Below are 26,942 nucleotides of genomic sequence, written 5' to 3' on the forward strand. Positions count from 1 at the left end.
TGCGCTGACTGGGTGCGATCGCCAAAGTGACGGAGAAATTGCTCTACTGCGTCTGCATGGTTCGTTCGCCTGCCTGGTGCAACATAATCCAGCCTGGTTCGTTCGCCTGCCTCAGGTACTAGTGGTGATGTCCATCATCTTTTAACCTCACGCCAAGAGTTTCTAAACTCACGCCAAACTCTCGCCAAGTCTCCAAACTCTTTCTCCGGCCCAGGATTTGCGGCCGCTACACAGACTGCTTCACGCAGCCACCACCACACACACACACATACACGCTCATTGTACACGCACACACCCATACACAAACACTCGTTTGAAGTGTTTTTTTTTTTGTGTGTGTTTTTTTTTTTTTCTCTCTTTCATTTCTTTATTTTGGCTGAAAATTGAACACAAACTGAGTTTGAAAAAAAGAACTGTTTGCCTTAAATATTTTGTTATTTGTCATGTGAGGTAAAGAAAAAAAAACTCTGTGAAAATTTAACTTTGTGTAGTTTATTTTATTTTATTTCTTTGCAAAAATGTTTTCTTAAAATATACATATTTTTGACCAAACCCTTCAATTTCTGACTGTGTGTCATTTAAGCCCTATTCTACATTATTGTGGGTATTTGAAGGAATTTATTTTCGTTTTTTGTGTAACGGTGGTTTGAGTTATCTTCGGGGAAATTGAACTTCATTACATATATATATATTTTTTTTTTACTTGACAAGTTTTACTTGTCTGGCGCCCGAACAATTTAAATTTTATTAAGTCAAATTTGATTTGGGGCAGCCACCGTTACAGAAGTGGCGCCCGAACAGGGACCTGAAACTTGAAACTTGAGACATGAAACTTGAAACTTAAACACTTAAACCTTGATGACTTGAAACTTAAACCCTTAAACCTTGACAACTTGAAACTTAAACATTTAAGCACGTAAACCATGACCACTTAAACTGGTCATTTGAGCTTTGAATTTGAGTTTCCCTAAACGATTACTTAAAGGTTGGCTGTCACTGTCTATATTTTTTTGTGTTTGTGAAATTGTGGTGTATATACATACTGAATTGAAACAGTTTTTTTCCTTTACTTAATGGTTTTGTGGGAAGATACTTTTTGTTTGTGAACTTGCACGTTGTTAAATATATAATTGTGTTACCCCTTAGTTGTCTTGCTGCCAAACTGACCCAATTATGTGAAAGTTGTGGAAACACCCATTTGTGTTATTGAAATCTAATTATTGATTTGTGAAGTTAAGTGAATTGAAGTGTGAATTGGTGAATTGGACAATTGGACAGACATTTCACACTGAACTGTTAAGAGTATTCTGCTGCAATTTATTTTTTCAAACATTTATACATTGTTTTTTTTTCACTCAACTTGCATTTCACTACATTTTTACACTGACTATACATACACTGACAATCAAACATGGCTGCCACTCCTCTGTCTCCATCCACTTTTGTGGAGATGGAACCACCAGCACCAGATGTTGCTACCCCAGTCTGGCCTCCAGCACCCCGTCCTCTACTTTCTTCAACTGGACCTCTTCGTGCTCCTTTCCACTTCACTCCTACTCAAGCCAGCACCACTGACTTCCCAGGAACCCATGTGCGGTTTGCAACTTCACCACTAGCTGGCAGTACTCCTGTTCAACCCTTCACCTGGGAGCAGGAACCGAATGGCGACTCCATGCAGATATGTACATCACCTGGGCCTTCATCTTTATCTTCAGTGGCACAGCAGGGCTTGCCTGGCATCCTGTCAACTCCTGGAAAAGGAATGCATCAACTCACTCAAGTTAAAGGAAACTGGGACACGTTGACACAGCATATGCAAACCCATGAAAAAAACATTGGTGAACTTGCCAAAGAACTTAAAACCATGACTGCACATCACGACAGCCTGATTTCTAACCTTGCTGATAAACTCAAGCAAAACCAACAAGAAATGCTCACCCACATTTCTGAAAGTAAGAAGCATGTGAAGGAAGAGACTGATCAACTCACTAAGTCACTTAAAGTCATGATGTCTGATGAACTTCACAAAGCTAAGACTACATATGTGTCTGAAGTACGGTTCATGATTGACCAACTTCAAGTGGAGCTTCAGCAGGACATCAAAACCTACCTGGTAACCCATCAAAAAAATTATGACCAGTTGTCAACAGAACTCACCCAGTGCACCCAAACCACCAACACCCTGTGTGCAACTGTAAAAAGCTTACAAACTGAACTTGAGAAAAGACTCGAAAAGCAAGAGAAACAAATGATTGACCTGCAGACAAGAGATTACTCACCCTTGCCTCTGACCACTGCAGTTTCACCTACATCACCAGTGACACCTCCAATGTTTCCTACTCCTGTTGTAAAGAGTGATCATCTTAAGATTACATTTCCTACTTTTGGGAGACAGTCAGATGACTTGGACCCCTTGCTCTATCTAACTCGATGTCAGGATTTCTTGGCGTTACATCCTCTTACTAATGCTGACATCCTGGCCACTTTCCGCACTGTCCTTTATGGTACTGCCCGGGACTGGTGGGAAGTTGCACGATCCTCAATAACCACGTGGGAAGAGTTTGAAGCTGCTTTCCTCTCTGCTTTCCTCTCAGAGGATTATGAAGACGAGCTGGCTGAAAGGGTAAGGACAAGAACACAGGGAGAAAGAGAGAGCATTAGGGACTTTGCATTTACATACAGAGCTCTCTGCAAAAGGTGGAAGCCCACCTTGACCGACAGTGAGTTGGTGAAAATGATTTTGAAAAATATGAATCCTTACCTTGCAAGCCAGATTCGCAGTCGGGTGAACACAGTCGATGAGCTTGTGAAATTGGGCCAACAGCTGGAAAAAGACTACGAACAACAACTGCAATATGAAAAACGTGTGAGTTCTAAGCAACCCCTATCCATGCCTCAAAGACCTATTCCCAACCGCCCGGCAGAGAAGCCTTTAGTGCAATGCTGGCGATGTAAAGGCCATCACTCACCTGGCAGCTGTCCTCACTTTGTCTCTTCTCAGTCCCAGTCACCTCAGTCCACCAGCCAACACCCTTCCTCCAATAACAAGCGGACAACATTTCCATCTTCTAAAGGTACTGGTCCATCTGGCAATCGCTCTGTGTCTGCCACCTTTCCCCACAATTCATCAACAACTGGTAAGAAACCACCACCTGCTGCAATTGTTCCACAACAATTAGTGATACCACTTTGCATTGGTACCTGGAAGGGAAAAGCCATTGTTGATACTGGGGCTAGCTACACCCTTCTACATGAGAATCTCTGGAAGGAGCTCACTTCACAAAAACTCCATCCATGGACCCAGGGTCCGCTCTACCTAGCAAATGGGGAAGCAGAAATTCCTTTAGGTTGGATAAACATGCCAATCACCCTACATCAAAAAGTATTCACCATACCTGCTGTTGTTCTATCAGCCAAAGCCCTGGCCTATGCAGTCGTATTAGGACTGGACTTCATCTTCTCCAGTGGGCTGCAGATCAATGTGGCAGATCAAAAGTATTCATTTCAGTCCAATCCTAAAGAGTATTATCCTTTCCAGCCAACAAATGCCAGTGTACCAGTTATCAGTTCCCAACATCCAAGGGGAAAGATGGGAAATAAAAATCCCAACAGCCTCTCCTTACTATCTTCTGTTCCTCCTCCTCAACTTAACATGTTTCAACCAGCCTGCCTGGATGAGAAGACACTAATTAACACTGCTGTACAGGATGCCCACTTACCTCCGGAAGGCAAGCAACAGTTACGGCAGATCCTCGAGTCAAACCCTCAAGTTTGTACCCTTCGTCCAGGACGTACTGAAGTTACACAGCATCACATATATACTACCCACCAAGTACCTATAAAACAAAGACCGTACCGCACAACACCTGCCAAACAAGCTGTCATTACAGAGCAACTGGAAGAGATGTTGACTGCCGGCATCGTAGAACCATCACACTCTGGATGGGCCTCACCTGTCGTCTTGGTCCCTAAAAAAGACGGAAGCCTTAGGTTTTGTGTGGACTACAGAAAAGTTAATGCCATTACAGAGAATGATGCTTACCCATTACCCAACATCACTGAGATCTTGGAGTCACTATCTGGAGCGGCCATCTTTTCCACCATTGACCTTAACAGTGGCTACTGGCAGGTAAACATGGATCAAGAAAGTAAACCAAAGACAGCTTTCACAACTTCATCAGGACTGTTTCAGTTTAATGTTATGCCATTTGGGTTAAAAAATGCCCCAGCAACCTTCCAAAGACTAATGGAGAACGTTCTAGGAGAATTGCGTGGAAACATCTGCTTTGTCTACATTGACGACATCATTATTTACTCACCATCTGTAGCCCAGCACTTCTCCGACCTCCAAGCTGTTTTTTATAAACTGCAAATGGCTGGCCTCACCATTAATTTAAAAAAGAGCAAGTTCTGTCTTCAGAAAATAACTTTTCTGGGACATGTTGTCAGCGTCCAAGGCATAGCTGCAGACCCAAGTAAAGTGGAGGCTATACGTGAATACCCTGTGCCCACCAACATCAAGGAGGTCCAGCGCTTCCTGGGGTTAGCCGGGTGGTACCACCGGTTTGTACCAAACTTCTCCAGGATCGCTGAACCCATCAATGCACTGAAAAAAAAAGGATGTTCATTCCTCTGGTCACAACAATGTCAACAAGCCTTTGAACATTTAAAATGCTGTCTTACCTCTCCTCCCATTCTTGGCCATCCTGACCTTCAACTGCCTTTTACTGTCTATACGGATGCCAGTAACACTGGTCTGGGTGCTGTGCTGACCCAGCGCAAGGAACAGGGATTGGAACAAGTTATTGCTTATGCCAGCAGAACCCTGAACAAAGCAGAGACCAATTACACAGCCACTGAAAAAGAGTGTTTGGCTGTAATTTGGGCCCTGGAAAAATGGCAGCACTACCTAGAGCACAAACTGTTCACTGTCATCACAGACCACTCAGCGTTACAATGGGTAATGTCTTCCACAAAAACCACGAGTCGCCTCATCCGGTGGGCCTTGCGACTACAGAGATTTGATTTTATCATTGAATATCGCAAAGGAAAACTAAATATGGCACCTGATGCTCTGTCTCGGATTCACACCAGTTGTAACCTGTACACCAACCAACACCAACAGGAGAATGCTGAGTTTCCGATATCTCCAGCCACAATCTGGGAGGAACAGCACAAAGACCCTGTCATCACCAACACACTTAAAGCACTTGCAGAAAATGATTCCTCTTTTAAAGATCAGTATGAGATAGTGGAAGATAAACTCTATCACAAAACTCACCTGCCGAACAATCAAGTTCATTACAGAGTCTACATTCCTACCAGCCTTGTGTCGTCCATTCTACACCACTACCACTCTAATCCCTGGAGCGGTCATGTAGGTATTTATAAGACCTACAAGCGTATCCATGATGTTGCATTCTGGCCTGGAATGTGGACTGACATAAAACACCACGTCAAAAAATGTGTCAAATGCCAGACTCTTAAGGGAGAAAATCAGAAACCTGTGGGCAAACTACAGCAAGTCACCACCACCCGTCCCAATGAGATGCTTGGAGTGGACATTATGGGGCCAATGCCACGCAGCACACAGCAAAATGAGTACCTCTTAGTCTTTGTAGATTACTACTCCCGGTGGGTGGAATTTTTCCCCATGCGCAATGCTAAAGCTGAGACTGTTGCGTTACTTCTTCGGAAGGAAATTCTAACCCGTTGGGGGGTGCCAGACTTCATTCTGTCGGATAGAGGTACACAATTTGTGTCATCACTGTTCAGAGAACTCTGTCAAAAGTGGAGTATCAAACCTAAATTGACAACATCATACCATCCACAAACAAATATGACCGAGAGGGTTAACCGTACGCTCAAATGCATGATTTCTGCCTATGTGGACAACAATCACAGAAAATGGGACCAATACTTACCGGAACTCCGTTTCGCTATTAATTCAGCTGTCCAGGAAACGATTGGGATGACCCCTGCAGAGCTTCATTTGGGGAGGAAACTGCAAAGTCCCATGGACAAGGTGTTACATGGAAAGAATCTAACTCCAGACTGCACATCTTACGATACAGTCCACCACCTAACTGAGCTTCAGACCAAGGCCATGGAATGCTGTAAAAAAGCACAAAAGAGACAGCTTCGGAATTATAATAAAAGAAGACGAGATGTCACATACAAGGAAAATGATCGTGTGTGGATGAGAACCTTTCCCCAGTCTAGTGCACAACATCACTTCACTGCAAAATTGGCTCAAAAATGGAAAGGCCCTTACCGTGTCATAAAACAGGTGGGTCCATTGAACTATCGAATAGCGCTAGAGTCCACTGGCGAAGATGTTCGCATAGTGCATGTGTGCAACCTGAAACCATGCTTTCCCACGGCTGAAGAGCTGGAATGCCAGGAGAAGAAAAGGCTCTGCCAGATATTCAATGAATCTTCTGATGAAGAGGAATTCATTGGATTTTAATTATGATTCACATTTCCACAACCATAGGTTGTCTTCTCCAGGGAGGGAGAGTGTAGCGATATGGAAGAAATCCATATCAGCTTTTCATTTTTTCTGATGGGCGGAAACCAATGAGGAAATTTAGAATAAAAGAGCGCTAGAAACGGAAGTTGGGGCGCGAGTAAAAAACAAAACACACCTGTAGGTTATTATTGGAGTGGGACACACGCTACCTGAAGCTGAAGGTCGTACTATTCTTTGCTGGAATCTCTGTGCATGCGCTGACTGGGTGCGATCGCCAAAGTGACGGAGAAATTGCTCTACTGCGTCTGCATGGTTCGTTCGCCTGCCTGGTGCAACATAATCCAGCCTGGTTCGTTCGCCTGCCTCAGGTACTAGTGGTGATGTCCATCATCTTTTAACCTCACGCCAAGAGTTTCTAAACTCACGCCAAACTCTCGCCAAGTCTCCAAACTCTTTCTCCGGCCCAGGATTAGCGGCCGCTACACAGACTGCTTCACGCAGCCACCACCACACACACACACATACACGCTCATTGTACACGCACACACCCATACACAAACACTCGTTTGAAGTGTTTTTTTTTTGTGTGTTTTTTTTTTTTTTCTCTCTTTCATTTCTTTATTTTGGCTGAAAATTGAACACAAACTGAGTTTGAAAAAAAGAACTGTTTGCCTTAAATATTTTGTTATTTGTCATGTGAGGTAAAGAAAAAAAAACTCTGTGAAAATTTAACTTTGTGTAGTTTATTTTATTTTATTTCTTTGCAAAAATGTTTTCTTAAAATATACATATTTTTGACCAAACCCTTCAATTTCTGACTGTGTGTCATTTAAGCCCTATTCTACATTATTGTGGGTATTTGAAGGAATTTATTTTCGTTTTTTGTGTAACGGTGGTTTGAGTTATCTTCGGGGAAATTGAACTTCATTACATATATATATATATTTTTTTTACTTGACAAGTTTTACTTGTCTGGCGCCCGAACAATTTAAATTTTATTAAGTCAAATTTGATTTGGGGCAGCCACCGTTACAGGTTCAACATTTGTATTTATTTTGTTTTACAATTAATCTGTTTTCTTTAGGAATCCTGTTAGCACTTTATTTTTCATTGATATTAAGCAGATGTAGTTCTTTTGTTCAGATCAAAATGTATGACATTGTCACAATTGTAAGCTTAAACTGTGAACCTTTAAAGCAGGTTCTAAAAATATATATGGTCTTTTTATAAAATAAATTTTATACGTATTATACATTTAACTAAAGGATTACTTTACTTTTAACTAACGCCTTACTTACAGTATCGCAACATCGTATCACAAACCCTGTATCATGATACTTATCGTATCGCCAGATTCTTTGCAATACACAGCCCTAATATGGGGACACAGGAAGTGTCCTCATAAACCATGTTTAAGTTGTAGTACCCCATGTCATTATACACATTTGTGTCCTCATTAACCATATATAGCAGAACACACACACACACACACACACACACACACACACACACACACACTAATTATGTGTGTTAGACCTTTAGCTTGGGAAAAAGAGGATCTTGCTCTTGCTGTCTTGCCTTTTTAACTTGAAGCTATAGGGCTGGGCGATATGGAGCAAAAAAATATATCTCAAAATACAGTACAGACCAAAAGTTTGGACACATCTTCTCATTCAAAGAGTTTTCTTTATTTTCATGACTATGAAAATTGTAGAGTCACATTGAAGGCATCAAGGGCTATTTGACCAAGAAGGAGAGTGATGGGGTGCTGCGCTCGATGACCTGGCCTCCACAGTCACTGGACCTGAACCCAATCGAGATGGTTTAGGGGTGAGCTGGACCGCAGACAGAAGGCAAAAGGGCCAACAAGTGCTAAGCATCTCTCAGGGGAACTCCTTCAAGACTGTTGGAAGACCATTTCATGTGACTACCTCTTGAGGCTCATCAAGAGAATGCCAAGAGTGTGCAAAGCAGTAATCAAAGCAAAAGGTGGCTCGGGGGACCAGAATGTTGAAATTTTGGGTCCATGGCCTGGAAACTCCCCAGATCTTAATCCCATTGAGATCTTGTGGTCAATCCTCAAGAGGCGGGTGGACAAACAAATACCCACTTATTCTGACAAACTCCAATAAGTGATTATGAAAGAATGGGTTGCTATCAGTCAGGATTTGGCCCAGAAGTTGATTGAGAGCATGCCCAGTCGATTGCAGAGGTCCTGAAAAAGAAGGGCCAACACTGCAAATACTGACTCTTTGCATAAATGTCATGTAATTGTAGATAAATGCCTTTGAAACATATGAAGTGCTTGTAATTATATTTCAGTACATCACAGAAACAACTGAAACAAAGATCTTAAAGCAGTTTAGCAGCAAACTTTTTGAAAACTAATATTCATGTAATTCTCAAAACCTTTGGCCACGACTGTATATATATATATATAAAACCCCTCCCAAACGCCAATTGAGAATTGAAAGGATTTCAGGGATATAATGGGATTTGTACTGGATAGAACAACAGTAATTCCTATTGGAATTATACCAAAAACAAAAAAGGAATTTTGGAATGGTTTCATGGAAACTGTAAGAATTTCAGTGTTTTTTTTTTTTTTTTTTTTTTTTTTTATAGCAGGGTAATGATACTCATACTGTGCTGCACATTATTGACAATATTGAGCTGAAGCTTGACTTGGCAAATTTAAAATCGCAAATCAAATCGCAATTGCAATATCTGTCAAAAAATATCGCAAAGCCCTAGAAGAAATGTTGTGTGATTATTCCTTAAATTATGTTCGTTTTTTTATTTTAATAGTAGTAGTAGTAGTAGGCTATGTACATTCTGCTGAACAATAGTAATAGATGTCTGGCAAATACTTTTATTTTGATGGGTTTACCGTTACAGTTCTTTGTATGTGATACTACAGTCTATGATGTGATATGACGCTAGTTTTACTGAAATCAAATGGTCAGATGCTCATGAAGTGACTCTCAGTGCAGTTCTGGAGATGTTGTTCATGTTTTTACGTCTTTATTTAGTGAGACGACAGACGCTGAAATCACCGCGAGCGTCAAGCGCTTCCGTGTCTGTAATAAACAAAGACGCGCTTCTGCGCCATTCATTAACACAGACACGCAGAACATGCAGGATTCATATTTAAATAGACTTTTCGCGATTTTGATGTGAGTGCAATGACCTATTTTTGATTAATTCATTCAACATTTGACAAATTCTGTGACATTCCACGTTAAACTGTAAATTCCGTTTTAACGACTGGATTCTGCGATTCCGTGCGCGTTTTCTGCATCACGGAAATCATAGGGCCCTACAGTAGACATCTGCCTGCTGTTCGTCCGACGCCTTAAAACCGAAGTATCTCCATATAATGGAGCCAGTTGTCTTTTTTTTAAACAAAATCAAGGAGGCGGGGGCGAGCACAGCACAGAGAAGACAAACAAGCAAAGTGGCGGAATCAGAATTAAATATAAACAATATATCAATATATACGATATGTCAAAATCCATATCATGTTTAAAAAATATCTCGATATATTTTAAATATCGAGATATCGCCCACCCCTAGCTATTATGTGTCGATTTTAATCATGTGAGGGTAGAAGTTGTATATAAGATAAAGGCTATTGGATAAATGGATAAAAAAAATGGATGGAAAAAGGAAGCAAGGTGGGTCGGAGGATGGAAAAAAGACAGACATGAGGAAGGATAGATATAAAAAGGGAAGTATGAAAGAAAAGGAAAAAAGATTGTTGACTGCAAAGAAAGAAGGACAGATGGAATGATGATTGAAAAGAGGATTTATGGACGATGAATAAGAAATAAGAAAGATGAGTAAAAGAAAGGGAAAGAGAAAGAAGGGTGGATGGAAAAAAGAAAGAAGGATGGATATGAAAAGATGGATGGATGAGTGGAAAGATAGAAGAATAGATCAATGGGTGAAAAGAAGGATGTATTGATGGATGAATAGGAAAAAGATGGATGAATTGTAAGAACCAACCCAGAGAGATGGGAAAAGGGTGGATATTGTAAACATGATGGATATATAAAAAAAGGTGAATGGATGGGAATGATTAAATAAAGAATAGGAAACACAATATGAGGGATGGAAAAAAAGAAAAGAAAGATGAGGATAGAAAAAATGATAGATGAAAAGAAAGCTGGATGACAGATGGAAAAAAATGGATTGATGGAAAAAAGGATAAATATGTTAAAAAGGGATGGATGGATGTATAAATATATCAGTAAACAGCAATCAAACTTGTCTTTCCCTCTGTAAACAGCTTGTTCTCTGTATGCAAATGTTCAGCTGATACTGATTTGAGTTTATATGATCCTCAGCCATGCAGTACAAGGATCACTTACTGGTTTTCATTATTATGAAAATAACACTACATACATTTATTTGAGATGTTTTTTTTGAGGCCCTCTGCTCAGTGTATGTGTAAAGACCACCATAATTTTCCCATGATTGTTTACTCACATTTGATCCATGCTGCAGGTTATAATGGGCTTGAATCAGATAAGAAAGAATTGTTGAAATGACAAACATGGATTATCAATAGCGTGGAGAGATATTGATTTTTTTTTCCTCTGCAATTTCGAGGCTCATACATGAGACTGAAGAACGGAATGTTGTTACCTGAACAACATTATTGGCTCAAACAGCCTGAAGAAGCCAGCGATCATATATCTTTACCCAGCAGCCTCGGCAAAATGTAATTTTCAAAGCCAGATATTGTTTTTGTTCATCACGTACCAGATGTCGAATCAAGTCAATTGTGTCAACTTTACATTTTTATTTATTTATTAGTTTCTGTGGCTGTCTTTTGGAAACCGAGAGACATTGTAAAATATGAGGTTTATCAAACTTTCAGCGCTCAGCTATTTTGACGTGCTTCGGCAATACATCACTGACAACTCGGAGCGGCCTGGCTGCACCGGAACAAGAGCGTCATCATGGGAAAGGGAGCGATGCGTTTTTGAAAGTGATTTATGCAAGCGCAAAATAAATGACGTGCCATGGCCGGCTTGTAAAGTGCAACCTTTGAATGGAAGTGTAGTGGATTAACGGCTCTGCTGCACTCTTTTTTTACTCCTGCCAAGAGAGCCGTGCTGGACATGACCACTCACATTGAGCTCAACATTTCCACTCCTCAGGTGTCGGCCATTGGCCCTGGAAAGAGTGTTCATAAGTCAGGCTGAGAACGACTATGGGAAACACTGACCCCTCCCTCATCTTCATTTGAGAAAATACATTCATTTTAATGTATTCATTTGAATTGTCAGTCAGTGAATGCGCAAGTAAATAATATATGAGATAATTTTGTTCCATTTAAATGTAGCGGGATACAGCAGAACACTGTGCTGGGACCATTTAAAGTTTAACTTGCTAGTTTGTTCTATTTTCAATTATTTATTTGTAATTATCTTTAATTACATTAGCAAACAAAAAACTGGCTATTTTAGCATTATCTATATACTATTATAGTGTTTTATTAGCTTTCTAGTTGTTTTATGTCTTTCTTCTAAAATGTATGTTTTATTTGATTTTGCAATAGATGTGGAGTGATTCTGCTTGCATTCCTTATATTGCTGCTTAATTGCAGTACTGTTCTTTCAGCTTCTTTTATTAATTACATTACATTAAAACATGACCCCTTTAGACCAGCTTGTTTTCTTAAAAAAACATCTTTATTTGAGCCTCTAACTCTAGCACTCTCTATTCTCACTCTATTAAAAAAACATGCCCCTTTTAGACCAGCTTGTTTTCTTCATATATATATATTAAAAGAGACTGACACTAGCTTCTCTTTTCTTTTCCTATTCTATCTTTTTATTGTTTTTTTTATTATATGATTTAAAAACCTTGCTATGTGTACTGTGTTAAGCTAACTGAGACTTGTTATAGCACTTGCATATTGTTGCTCTTTTGTTGATTTTGATTGCTTCCACTGTCCTCATTTGTAAGTCGCTTTGGATAAAAGCATCTGCTAAATGACTAAATGTAAATTCTAAAAATAACAGAATCTATTACATTTATTTTTGCTTCTTTACAGGGCTTGAAAACGGGAAAAAAATTCAATCGGTTCACTCAGAGCAGAATCGATATTTTAACGTTTCTGTTCCTGCATTCCTCTGATATTATTACCGTTCCGAAACTGGTTCGGGTGGAAGAAATACCGGTTAATAACATTATTTTTAAAGAATAATATTCTTTGCCTATAATTTGCCTAATAATAATAATAATAATAAAGTACAGCGTTTTCTTTACTCAAAAAGAAAAGGAAAAAATATAGATCTAACGTTAGCCAATAACCCGCTGCACTTAGTCACACTTAGTCACAGCCAATAGGCTACAGCATCATCTTTTCTAGATTTTGGACAAATGTAGGCTACTAAAAAATATATATATATGTCAACACTTTAAAGACATCAAAGTATTTTTAAGATATTTAAAAATGTTTGCTGCATTGTTAACAAAAAACACTTGTATAAGTGAAAGTGAAAGTGAAGTGAAAGTGAAGTGACATTCAGCCAAGTATGGTGACCCTCAAGGGCACCTAAGTCGTGGTATTGAAGGTGGAGAGAGAACTGTACATGCACTCCCCCCACCCACAATTCCTGCCGGCCCGGGACTCGAACTCACAACCTTTCGATTGGGAGTCCGACTCTCTAACCATTAGGCCACGACTCCCCTTAATTTTGCGTTTTGAGAGTGAAAAAATAAAAATAAAAACTTAAGTCGCTGCTCACGTCGCATTTTATTAGTCCTATTACTTTAAAAAATAATGAAGGCTAAAATGCCTGTAGAAAAATGTTTACAAACATGATAAAAACAGTTATTAGATTCTCTCCAAAACATATAATCTAAAGTTTAGGCTATAATTACGTCAATCCAAAAACAAAAGGTGAAGCTGATGCCTACCTTCTAATTTCGGCACGAATCCAAATGTTTCCATGTTCCTGACGTATCTGGATGCTAAAATATGATTTATTATATAGTGTTTGTACTTTAATCTACATAAAAGATCATCCTTCACATCAGCTATATCAGTACAGTGAGGTGCGGTCACGCTGAACGCAACATTTTGTACAACGGAGCAGTGTAACTTCTTATTTGTTTCTTTAACTGTATTTTAATTTGATAATGAACAGGCTTCAATATAGCAAAATTATGTTGTGTGCGCGCATAAGGCATCGGCGCGATGGCCATACCAATGCTGGTTATACAGAAGCAAGACATTATTCAAAGCTGTCAAGCTTTTGCAAAATAATTAAAACTGTAAAGTTTTGCAAAATAAAGAAAACTTCTCTCTGCTGTTTCGTTTTCCTTTCCGAAAACTTTGGAATGTGTCACAATGAACCGTCATTTAGCACACTTTTTCTTTCGTTTCGTTAATCTGTCAATATGATTTAAGAGAAATATATTTAGTGTATATGCCTATATTCCTTTATATGTAATCCTATAGGGGTTAGCTTTTCTGTTTTCTCCATTCACAGAAGCGCTGCAGGTGTGTGATCTGTGGAATTCATCTCACACTATCCTCAGATAAACTAAGAGCGGTGCATTGCCATTGTGTCTTACCTATGATGAGATCACAGCTGAGCAGACATTTCACTCTTTGGCTTCAGTGTCACATTAGCATAGGACATACTACTGGAATTCGTGATTGATATATAATGGAACGGTAAAATAACGTTACTAACCGGTTAATGGCCATTTCAAATTTTCGATTTTGTACGGAACTATAAAATTTTATTTAGTTTCTGTTTCTGGTTCAGTTCCTGCCAAAATTTCGTTCGTTTCCGGTTTTCGTTCCTTGAACCGGTTCAGAGCCCTGCTTCTTTATTAACAATAGTGAGATGATCCACATCATTTAGTTTATTTTATTACGTTATTTTTGTTATAATATAATAAACAGCCCAAAAAAGATAAAAAAAAAATAAATAAAAAAAAAAAATAAATATATATACACACATACACACACACACACACACACATTATAATTCATTTTGTGTTCATGTTGTATTGGGTGTGCATGTTTTGATGGAGCTGTGAATCATCAAAACATCTGTGTTTTGGACAGGTATGGATGAGAGGACAAGCCAAGCATCATGGGCCTCAGGTGGCCAGTCCAGCCCGTCCTATGAGTCCTCCAGGGTAAGCCCGGTCTTGCCTCGCCTCACCTCACCTCAACTGCCACACACACACACACACCAGCAAATGTGATCACACCAGTTCAGTGCATTTCCATTAGTCTAATTCAGAGTTATCTGTCCTCAACAAAATGAAAAATTGCTTACAGTCTGTATATTAACATAATTTCACTTTTGAGAGAAGTCTGGTTCCTCCAAAAATCATTTATAAAGACTCTTCATTTGTAAGCTTGCTGGTGGATAAAAAGAAAAATAAGTGTTTAAGTAAAATGTAATCAAATGTGATGATGATTAATGCAAAGACTTCTGCAGACATACTTCAACCATTTAATACATGTACTTTACAGTGAGATACTGTTAAGTATAAACACACTATAATTAAAATATTGGGGCCAGTAAGATTTGATTAATGTTTTTGAAAGAAGACGCGTGTACTCAATCTGAAATTATTTTATCAAAAATACTGTAAAAATGGTAATTTATTAATGTGATGGAAAAGCTGAATTTTCAGCAACCATTACTCCACTCTTCATTGATAATCATTCAGAAATTATTTTAATATGCTGATTTTGGTGCTCAATAAATATTTTTTCATATTATCCATGTTTAAAACAGTTGGGCTGCTTAATATGTTGAAATACATACTGTACTTAATCTTAATTGAAATACATACTTAAACTTTAAATACTTAAACTTATTTAACTGATTTACAGAACTTTTCAGTAGTATATTTACAGTTTTTATATCTGAAAGTTAATTGAGGGGTTTTCATATTGAAAGAACCTCCCCTCCCATTTTCTTTGTATCATTCTGAAAAAAGTTTTTCTCAAATTTTCCTTTTTTTTTCTTCCACTACGAGCAGCTGCTCCACTCAAAGAACACAGCAAAGAAAATAGCTTCGTTTTTTCCAGCACAGCACGTTTTTTTTTGTATTCCGTTTTTAAGAAGAGACACATACAGTGCACATACAGCCTACTTGATGTTATGATTATATTAGTGGTATTCATGACAAATAACAAATGGTTGAAGTTTTTTCCAGGCTCTGTGCGTGTGACTGAACGCATTTGGTGCAGGAAGCATTGATGCATTTCAGACATACCATAAGCTCAGATTGATTTTCATGCATACAAATCATATCCACCTCATCAAAATAAGAAAAAAGAAATAAATATTTTTATTTTGCTCTCAACCTTTGTGAAGATTGTGAAGATCTCTCACTTCCTATTTGTTTGTTTGTCTTTTCCACGATGGTGTGTTCGGGGTGCCCTGTATGAATTTCATTTCATGTCAATCTCCTGTCACTTCCAATCAGAAATCAGTTGAATGTCAGAGGCTCTCACACCACATTGTCTTGTTTATTTCTGATGCCCTTCCTCTCTGCTCTTCTGGAGGCGATGGCTTTGCCGGCAGCTTTATTTGAATTATAAGATGGAGATGCATGAGATATCCTTGCTCTAGGTGCATGGAAATTAGTGGTTGTGACATTGCTGGGGATGGGATCAGCAGACAGCTGTTTGCACCTCTTTTCAGTGTGTACAAACACACATCAGATGAACACAATGAAACTGTATCTTGTGTGTGTGTGTGTTTGAGTACTTGGTTTTCCAAAGAGAAATTAACGTAAGTGTTTGTCATTTCCCAAGCATTTGACCTGTAATATAATCATCTTAATTTCCAAGCCAGTGTCTCCAGCTAAAAAACAAAACAAAAACATTGCAGCACTTATTTGCGCTAATGGCGATAACTTTGCTCCTAATACCTAGTGATGAATCCATGTTCTAGTGCTGCATGGCATGTTTTAGGACAGAAAATCCTAAGATTTCCTATAAACTTGAGTTTGGCACTAATCAGACAGGATTTCTATTAACATTTAACTTTTTTTATTAACCAAGTGTGTCTGATATTTAATCGTGTACATGTTTCACAAAACCTGTTAAAATAAACAACATGTGTGATATTAATTACTAGAGGTCAACCGATACTGGCCGATACAGATTAATTAACCAATAGTTTTTAAAATACAGTCGTGGCCAAAAGGTTGGAGAATTACATAAATATTGGAAATTGGAAAAGTTGCTGCTTAAGCTTTTATAATAGCAATTTGCATATACTCCAGAATGTTATGAAGAGTGATCAGATGAATTGCATAGTTCTTCTTTGCCATGAAAATTAACTTAATCCCAAAAAAACGTTTCCACTGCATTTCATTGCTGTCATTAAAGGAGCTGCTGAGGTCATTTCAGTAATCGTCTTGTTAACTCAGGTGAGAATGTTGACGAGCACAAGGCTGGAGATCATTATGTCAGGCTGATTGGGTTAGAATGGCAGACTTGACATGTTAAAAGTAGGGTGATGCTTGAAATCATTGTTCTTCCATTGTTAACCATGGTGACCTGCAAAGAAACGCGTGCAGCCATCATTGCGTTGCATAAAAATGGCTTCACAGGCAAGGATATTGTGGTTACTAAGTATGCACCTAAATCAACAATTTATAGGATCATCAAGAACTTCAAGGAAAGAGGTTCAATTCTTGTAAAGAAGGCTTCAGGGCGTCCAAGAAAGTCCAGCAAGCGCCAGGATCGTCTCCTAAAGAGGATTCATCTGCAGGATCGGAGTGCCACCAGTGCAGAGCTTGCTCAGGAATGGCTGCAGGCAGGTGTGAGCGCATCTGCACGCACAGTGAGGCGAAGACTTTTGGAAGATGGCCTGGTGTCAAGAAGGGCAGCAAAGAAGCCACTTCTCTCCAAAAAAAACATCAGGGACAGATTGATCTTCTGCAGAAAGTATAGTGAATGGACTGCTGAGGACTGGGGCAAAGTCATATTCTCCGATGAAGCCCCTTTCCGATTGTTTGGGGCATCTGGAAAAAGGCTTGTCCGGAGAAGAAAAGGTGAGCGCTACCATCAGTCCTGTGTCATGCCAACAGTAAAGCATCCTGACACCATTCATGTGTGGGGTTGCTTCTCATCCAAGGGAGTGGGCTCACTCACAATTCTGCCCAAAAACACAGCCATGAATAAAGAATGGTACCAAAACACCCTCCAACAGCAACTTCTTCCAACAATCCAACAACAGTTTGGTGAAGAACAATGCATTTTCCAGCACGATGGAGCACCGTGCCATAAGGCAAAAGTGATAACTAAGTGGCTCGGGGACCAGAATGTTGAAATTTTGGGTTCATGGCCTTGAAACTCCCCAGACCTTAATCCCATTGAGAACTTGTGGTCAATCCTCAAGAGGCGGGTGGACAAACAAAAACCCACTAATTCTGACAAACTCCAAGAAGTGATTATGAAAGAATGGGTTGCTATCAGTCAGGATTTGGCCCAGAAGTTGATTGAGAGCATGCCCAGTCGAATTGCAGAGGTCCTGAAAAAGAAGGGCCAACACTGCAAATACTGACTCTTTGCATAAATGTCATGTAATTGTCGATAAAAGCCTTTGAAACGTATGAAGTGCTTGTAATTATATTTCAGTACATCACAGAAACAACTGAAACAAAGATCTAAAAGCAGTTTAGCAGCAAACTTTTTGAAAACTAATATTTATGTAAGTCTCAAAACTTTTGGCCACGACTGTAGATACTGAACAAAAACTAAAATTGTGCTTTATTTACAAAAAAAACAATACTGAAACATACTAGTAGTAGTAGTAGTAGTAGTAATAATAATAAAAGTAATAATGATAATAACAGTAATAGTAAATGTTGAAATTACCACACTCTAATAGGGCCCTATGAAAAAATTCCATTTTATTTATTTCCAAATTCCATTATTTATTTTTTCTGGATTTTAAGTCAAGTCTGCTTTATTGTCAATTCTTTCACATGTACAGTACATACATACAGAGAATCGAAATTGCATTACTCTCAGACCCCAGGTGCATACAGATAACATAACAGTAGAGGCTAAAAATCTAGATCAAATATAAAATGTAGATACAACTATGCAATAAAGGGAATGTAAAAAAGATTTATAATAAAATAAAAAATAAAGTTAAATAAAGCAGCGCAAGGCACATGGCAGATAAGAGTGCAAATCAGTGAAGTGAACAAACAGTGCAGATAAAAGATTTTTAGTGCAAAAAAGAAGCTTATTCTGTCTGGTTAAATTGACAAAGGGCTCAAGAGCAGTTATTTTATTTAAGTAACTGATGAGGTAGTGTAATGACGTCAGTTCCATGGTGAATGAGGAAGTAAGCAGACCAATGATGCACAAAGTGACTGGTGCATGTCATCGTATATTAGTGGGGGGGAGGGTGGAAGGACCTGGGGATGTGGGATCTAGCAGGGGGTTTCATAGCTCAGTGGTGCCTGGGGCAGAAGAGGGACGGGGGGGGGGGGGGCAAGTTTGGGAGCGAGTTCAGCTTCCTGACAGCCTGGTGGATAAAGCTGTCCTTCAGTCTGTTGGTCCTGGCCTGGAGACTCTACAGTCTCCTCCCTGATTGCAGCAGACTGAAGAAGCTGTGAGACGGGTGGGTGGGATCACCTGTGATGCAGAGGGCTTTGCGAGTGAGACGTGTTCCATAAATGTCCTGGAGGGAGGGGAGAGAGACACCAATGATCTTCTCAGCTGCTCTCACTATGCATTGCAGAGTCTTTCGGCAGGACGCATTGCAGGCGCCATACCACACAGTGATGCAGCTGGTCAGGATCCTCTCAATGATGCCTCTGTAGAAGGTGTACATGATGGGGGCAAGGCTCTGGCTCTTCTCAGTTTGCGGAGGAAGTAAAGACGCTGCTGTGATTTCATGGCCAGTGCTGCAGTGTTGTCAGTCCAGGAGAGGTCCTCTGTTATGTACACACCCAGGAACTTGGTGCTGCTCACTCTCTCCACAGTCGCACCGTTGATGGTCAGAGGAACATGCTGAGTGAGTGCTCTCTTGAAGTCTACAACAATCTCCTTTGTCTTCTCCACGTTCAGAGAGAGATTGTTGTCACTGCACCACCCGGACAGGCAGCTCACCTCGCTCCTGTAGTTTGTCTCATCTTTGTTTCTAATGAGACCCACCACAGTCGTGTCATCTTCAAACTTATGAAGAGGTTGGAGTTGTATGATGGTGTGCAGTTGTGGGTCAGCAGAGTGAAGAGGAGGGGGCTCAGCACACATCCTTGGGGGGCCCCAGTGTTTAGTGTGATGGTGCTGGATGTGTTGCTGCCGACTCGTACTGCCTGAGGTCTTCCAGTAAGAAAGTCCAACAGCCAGTTGCACAGTGAAGTGTTGAGCCCCAGCTGGACCAGTTGTAAATGAGCTGTTGAGGGATAATTGTGTTGAATGCTGAACTGAAGTCTATGAACAGCATTCTGACGTATGAGTCCTTTTTGTCTAGATATGTGAGTGCTGAGTGGAGGGTAGTGTCAATGGCATCAATGGTCGACCGGTTGGACCGATATGCAAACTGGAATGGGTCCAGGGAGGGGGTGAGGGAGGGCAGACTTGATGTGGTGCATGACTAGCCGTTCAAAGCACTTCATGAAGATGGGAGTAAGTGCAACAGGATGGTAGTCATTGAAGCAGGATGGAGATGGCTTCTTCGGAACTGGAATGATGGTGGTAGTTTTGAAACGTGGGAACAACAGCCTGACTAAGTGAGATGTTGAAAATGTCTGTGAAGACATCACATTTTGTTTTTTCCATGTAAAAATTTCTCCACTCCTTTTTAATAGTTACATTTAAAGTGTCTTAGTAAATAAAGCAAGTCTAATTAATTAAAATCATAAAACTTATACATTTTCACATCAATTTAATACAAGTTTAACAAAAATTACATGTTTAGGGCCCTATGAAATGTTTTTTTTCTCACCATATTATTTATTGTTACCAAATTCTGTTTTAGCATTTATAATTATTTAAATTATTTGGATTTTATACATAAAACAACTTTTTAAGTACATGTACATTCTACTGAACAATAGACTTCAAAACTGGATTTTTTTTTGACGGGTTGCTGTGAATACATTTAAAGTTCTGTGCATGTGATACGATGCTAAAACAGTTTATTTATTCACCATGAACAATAAGGCATAGATAAGCTTGAAGTTATGAAGCAAACGGAAAGAGTGATCTATATTACAGCTCTATAAATTAAGCATACTGACTTTATTAAAGCCACAGAAAGACAAACATTTAGATGAAAATGCTCAATATACAATTCATTATGTACATTAACAATGATTTGGGCGAATATAGAGGCCGCTCTCGCACTGTATAATGAAAACAGACCCTTCTCCGCCGCTCCAGCAACAGACACAACCCGGAAAACTATCAGCATGGAATTTTGCCGATAACCAATTGTTCCAGCAATCAACTATCGTTGCCAATTAATCATCAAAACCGATATATCGGTCCACCTCTATTAATTACATACACCACTGTTTAAAAGTTAATTATGCTGAAAATTCAGCTTTGCCATCACAGGAATAAATTACATTTTAAATGATATTATATTTCACAATATTACTGTTTTTTGTTTTAAATCAGTATATACAACTTTGGTGAGCATATCAAAAACATTTTGAAAATCTTCCAGACTCCAGACCTTTGAATTATAATATATATAATTAAGTGAAGGAATGTATTAAAATGAAGATTATTGTTGTATGTAGTGGCCATTCTAAATTGTTTGTGATCAGACTCCCCAGGTTTATTTATAAAAATTTTTTTTATAACATATTAGATGTCAGCATTGCTTGGACCACCAGCCATTGTTTTACTCAGAAATTTGTGAAAGTTTTAAATGCATAATGAATGTGTGCCTCAAGTGCATTGTCGCTGATGCCCAGTTTTAGTTTTTTTACAATTTACAAAGTTGTCAAATTATGATAAGTAGCGTTTTAAACTCTAAACAGATTTTAAAAGTTGTGTAGTGCATTCCAGCCTGTACACTTACAGGTTACTATTCAAACATCTTGATATTAATTGGATCGCAGCAGTGTCCATTACTTATGGCTAGCAACAAAGTTAGGAGGCTATTGTCTGAGGTTTGATCTTATCGTGAGAATCTAGCTCAGTCTTTTGTGGTTTACCCTTAAAAAGCCACAAGAGCTTTAGCAGAGCTGCAGCCGGATGCTGTGAAGTACCTGTTAGATTTAAGCAGTGTCTACATCCATCACGTTACTTTTTCACAGTCTTGCTACAGATAGATCTCCTATCAGATAACTAAAAAGGGGCTATGGCTTTTCTGTATTTCTGTGTTACCTGCACAGAGCATGGGATACTATTGACTAATGTTACACTTGTTCTCTCACATGGAAACTGTGAACCATTTTAAGTAGGCTCTTTTTCACAAGAGCGACTCTCTCTCTTCTTCTCCCTCTTTGCACACGTTTGATAAGTGGACTGTGTACAGACAGGAGCCCTGGCTAGCTGACCTTGGCCCACAGACAGGCATCACATCTTGGGCAGTCGTGGCTTCAGGGCTCCCATCTGTCAGCCAACCCGCTTGCACCACCTCTGCCGCGCACCCTGCTGTCCCATAGTGCCTTGCTCCCGTCCATCATGCCACTATCACCCATCCCCAACGCCTTTAAACGGGACCAGGGCATTCACCTGGGATGCGAAGGAGCATCTGAGAGATGTTTTCTTGGAACAGAGCGCCGGTTTGCATGCATAAGCAGCAACATGGCAGTTCTTTAGACCAGACTAAACATTTGACGCTGACAGCGAGGGCATGAGCAACAAGCAGCCCATTCTGAGATCACAAGGCAGCATGATTGATGATCTAATGGTCTCCGCATCATCTCAGCTTCCCATCCACTGTACTTTTCTGACATTCAAAGAGCAGACTCAAAAGGCCAGGAAGGAAAATATGGATGATAAAGAGTGTTATATTTTATCAAAAAATGGAAATTCTGTCATCATTTAATCACCCTTGTGTCGCTTCAAACCCATAAGCATGATTGAACTTCAACAAGAACCAGTGAGATTTGTTTAAACATGCCACGCAAATGCATATAAGCTTAAATTAAATCTGTTTATAACATAAGGTGAATATATGGAAACGCATTTTTGCCACTGAATAAAAAAAAAAATGAATAAAAAAAGGTAATTGAGACTTTTTTTTTATCTCGCAATTCAGATTTTTTTTCTTAGAATTGTGTGACAAATGCAAGTCATAGTCAAAATTGTCATATCCCACAATTGTGACTTTATTTTTCACAATTGTGACTTTATATCACACAATTCTGAAAAAAAAAAAGTCTGAGTTGCGAGATGTGAACTCCAATTGCAAAAATAACAAGCCAGAATTGAGAGATTAAAAGTTGCAGTTACATAGATTATTTTGTTGATATCATTTTGAACTTTTTAAAGCTTGAAAGTTTTGTTTGAAAGGACTTTTAAGTGGATGGACAGAAATTTCTCAAGTAAAAATATCTACCTTTTTGTTCCGAGCATTAACAAACCTATAGGTTTGGGATTGACATGAAGTTGAGCAATTAATGACTATCCCTATTAGAGCATTATAGTGCCTGCATCTGTGCTCTACCCTCAGTCGGAAAGCTTACTAAATCATACTTACCAAATATCTGGGGAGGACAGTGCAGTTAGGGTGCTTGTTTTTCTCCTGCCACCTCCCCCACTGTTTCTCTTCAGGGGAGAAGTCATTATTAACACAAACGGCAGGACCACGGTAGGGAACCTCTCCACATCGATTCTGCCCCACGCGCAACACTCCATCGCTTTTGAAATGACTCGATCGCAATCCCTTTTGGTAAACAGAAAAAAAATCATGGGTAGTGATAGTCTGCGATATAATATTTTTTTTTTTGTTGAAAGTGGAGAAGGAAAAGCCCACAGTAATGGACAGCCGGCAGCTGTAGACCCCTCAGGAGAGAGTTAATATGGTTTGGGGAACACATTTGACTGTAGCGCCAGTCGGATTTTCACCGGCTCCAGGATTAACACAGCCACAAAGTATCTTTTATTGGGGTGACTCTTGAGTTTTAAACTCAATACTGTGGCCCATACTGTGACCGATATTTAGACATAAGCCCCCCAAAGCTGATAACGGTCATGAAAGGGCAGACCTCAGCTGTCAAGGAGAAAACCTGACTTATTTATTCTACTTTTTAAGTACAAGCAGGCTTTTGGCATAAAGACATGATCTGTGTCGAGCTCTAGTAAACACGTCACTTCATCATTTCTGATGTGTCGTACCACCGCTTTGCATGCCCACAAATCCTTACCGGTCTAGCACATTTTTATTTTTATTTTTTATTTTTTAACAAAATACCACATAGAAATGTTATCATGAATGAAGAGTGACAAAAAGTAGGATTGCCACACAAAGCAAAAATGTTTCCTAGCAACGGCATTTACAACCGAGCTAGAAACGTTTAGAAGCATCTCTCAAAAGGTTCACTAGTTGTGATCTTAATCAGCAAAACACAGTGGATTCAATTGTTACTCTTTGCTTAGAACACTAAAAAAGAAATGTCTGAAATATTGCTAGATCCTCAGGAATGGGCATGAGCTCAAGAGCATGGAATCTAACAACCGGTTTTAATGTGACATGAATTTAGTTGATGAATGCAAATCGCTTCTTTTGTTGTTGTTTTATGCCCCATTAACTTTATTACAATTACACAATCACAGCACAAGCGCTATCTTCTCTTCAGGGCTTTGCCCTTTTAATGAAATTCATCAAAGACTTTGAAGAAAGTGTTTTTTAATGAGGAGAGTGGAGAAATATCGATCGTTTCGGGGGACAGTTGACCAGTTGCGCTCCCCTCTTTTCCCTCAGTAATTAGGAAGAGTGTCATCACACTCAATTAGCAGGTCCAGCTAATAATGTGTTTAATGCTGTGATCTCTTTCCCCCAGGGGTTTGGAGACAGCACTCATTATGCTGATCACTTGAGTGACAGTCGATTAGTGTCCCATGAAGGATTGTCCCCAACACCTTTCATGAGCTCCAGCACAATGGGTGAGTATCCAAGGTGATTCTGACCCTGTCTCTCTTTCACACCCGTCTTTCTGTCATCAATCCGTTTAGCGATGTGTGGACTGATCAGGCTCTTCTCTCTGAAGGCAGTCACCACAGGAAGTGGCCGAGATGGGTGAGGATGTTGTGTATTTGCACACTGATATATGTATGTATTGTAATGTTATTGTAAAAGATAATGAACAAGTAAATAATTCTATGCAGTACAGTGATGCGCGGGTCAATGTATAAAACAACCCGCACCCGACCGACGTTTTCAACTAACCCACCCGCACCTCGGACCGCAAAAAAAGAAAAAGAAAATATTGAACCCGACCCGCTTCCTGACCTGCATTTTTTAAAAGTAGTAAATGCTCATCGTAGCGTCATTGGGCCATAGACATAGGAACTAGGCAAAAAAAAAAAAAAAACAAACTTAATATATTCTAATTTTGTCAAGAATGATAAAAAATATATTGTAATATATAAGATATTTAGGAACTCTATTTCCCCCAAATTGAAATGACTTAGTAAGAGTTAATTTCGACCCCTTAATGAGGAAGATTTCCTGGAAATGGCTGGAAAAGTCAATGTAATTAAAATGAGTTGCCAAAATTGACTTATTTATTACAGTCTTTGCTTTACTATTTTAAACGGGTTTTTTTTGACAGAATGTGTAAGAATTTTATTTGGAATGGCAAGTGTCCTTGGATGCATTCTAATAAGTTGCAGAGACCTGTCGAGAAAGGTGGTTAAGGCCTGCCCAATGTTTTATTTTATTTTTATGCTTTCAGTCTCAGACACCTGGCCCAGTGGTCACTGCTGCCTGAGCGAGCCCCTCCTTGGTATACAATTGAACAATCTGTATTGTCTTCGATCTCATTGTTGCAGTGTCTGTCCATCAAACTGGATATCGAGGTGAAAAACATCCTATTATTTCACATCTGCATACAGTTTGGGTAAAGATTTTCCATCTGCGTAGCTCTGACCCTTACCTGAATGCTTGTTCAAGTATATGGTTGAATCCTAAACTGTGTATTAATAAAGTCCCCTTCCTATGGAGGGAATGGATTGAGAAAGGTGTCGTTATATTAAGTGACCTTTATGAAAATGGTAGTTTGAAGTCATTTGAACATTTACGTCAGCGGTATGGTATATCTAGATCTGTTTTTTCGGTATTTACAGTTACAACATTTACTTTGTACTACTTTTGGTTCTATTACACAGCTTCCTAAGTCAGCAGACATTCATTGTATGATAATGTCAGTATATGGGAAGGGTCATGAAGCATCAACATACTACTCCTGGCTGATTCAAAATCATGGTGATGGAGCGTTATTAGCTCTTAAGGAAATTTGGGAAAGAGACTTGAATTTAACATTTGATGATGAGGAGTGGTTAAGAGTTTTAAAAAATGTCAAAACGGCATCTAGGGATGCAAAAATAAGCCTTATACAGTTAAGCACCGTTTTTACTGGACCCCTTCCAGACTGTTCAGGCTTGGGTTAAAAGATACACCATATTGCAGGAGATGTAAGACTGAGGATGGAGACTTAACTCATACCCTCTGGTCCTGTACAAAAATTCAGGATTTCTGGAAAAGGGTTCATGAACACATTTGCACCGTTTTAGATACTCCGATTTCATTATGCCCTCAGTTGTTCATATTAGGTGGGTGGTCAGACAGTGATATAAGAGACAAACACATAAGACACTGGGTATAAACCAGTTTAATGATTGGCAGACAAATTATTCTTAGGAACTGGAAGTCAGAGGAGGAATGGGTAGCAGAACTAGGTAGAGTGGCTGCATTTGAAAATATGTCTTATAGACAGATGGATAAATTTCATTTATTTTATAAGAAATGGTCTAGATATTTATCTTATCTGGAAATGGGGCAATAATAATTTTGGGAGAGAAACATGTTCACATGCTGTTTTTATTTTTATTTATTTTGTATTTATTTTGTATTATTACTAGTACTATTATTCTCCTTTTTTTTACCATTATATGGTTGGAAGTTACACGTATTGTATTGTATTGTATAGCCAAGTGACCTCAAGCTGTAGTGGGGATTTTTTTGTGTGGGTGGTGGGGTGGGTGTTGAGATTGGGGTGAAAATTTTGATTTTGTACAGATGCATTATCTGGTATTCTGTAAAGTGCTTGAAAATCAATAAAAATGTTAATCACAAAAAAAAAGAATGATAAAAAATCGTCAATAAGCTCAGAATTTGTACTAAAATAGTCTAGTCTGGCTATGTCTATTTTGATGTTTCTGCAAGTTCAGCGACAGTGAGGTTCGGGTTTGTTCCAATCAGAGCTTGTGAGCGGAGAGCGCATTTCTGAATATCCCGATCTGCTCACTCATTCCGTGGGTTTG

At 39.2% G+C, this 26,942-nt stretch overlaps 1 protein-coding gene across 6 annotated transcripts in view; it reads left to right on the forward strand.

Annotated features, from left to right (window-relative positions):
- Positions 1-26,942, forward strand: part of LOC132108660 (transcription factor 12-like) — a 135,131-nt gene that overhangs the window by 28,306 nt on the left and 79,883 nt on the right. For 4 of the 6 annotated variants that reach the window (XM_059515256.1, XM_059515257.1, XM_059515258.1 and 1 more), the window contains exons 4-5: positions 14,571-14,644; positions 24,461-24,563. In XM_059515256.1, coding sequence (XP_059371239.1) covers positions 14,571-14,644; positions 24,461-24,563 — 177 coding nt within the window. Of the gene's footprint in view, positions 1-14,570; positions 14,645-24,460; positions 24,564-24,677; positions 24,697-26,942 lie in introns of those variants that run through there. The other 2 variants (XM_059515260.1, XM_059515261.1) reach the window with 2 other exon arrangements.

This window comes from Carassius carassius, chromosome 2 (assembly GCF_963082965.1).
Source record: "Carassius carassius chromosome 2, fCarCar2.1, whole genome shotgun sequence".
Classification (NCBI taxonomy): Eukaryota; Metazoa; Chordata; class Actinopteri; order Cypriniformes; family Cyprinidae; genus Carassius; species Carassius carassius.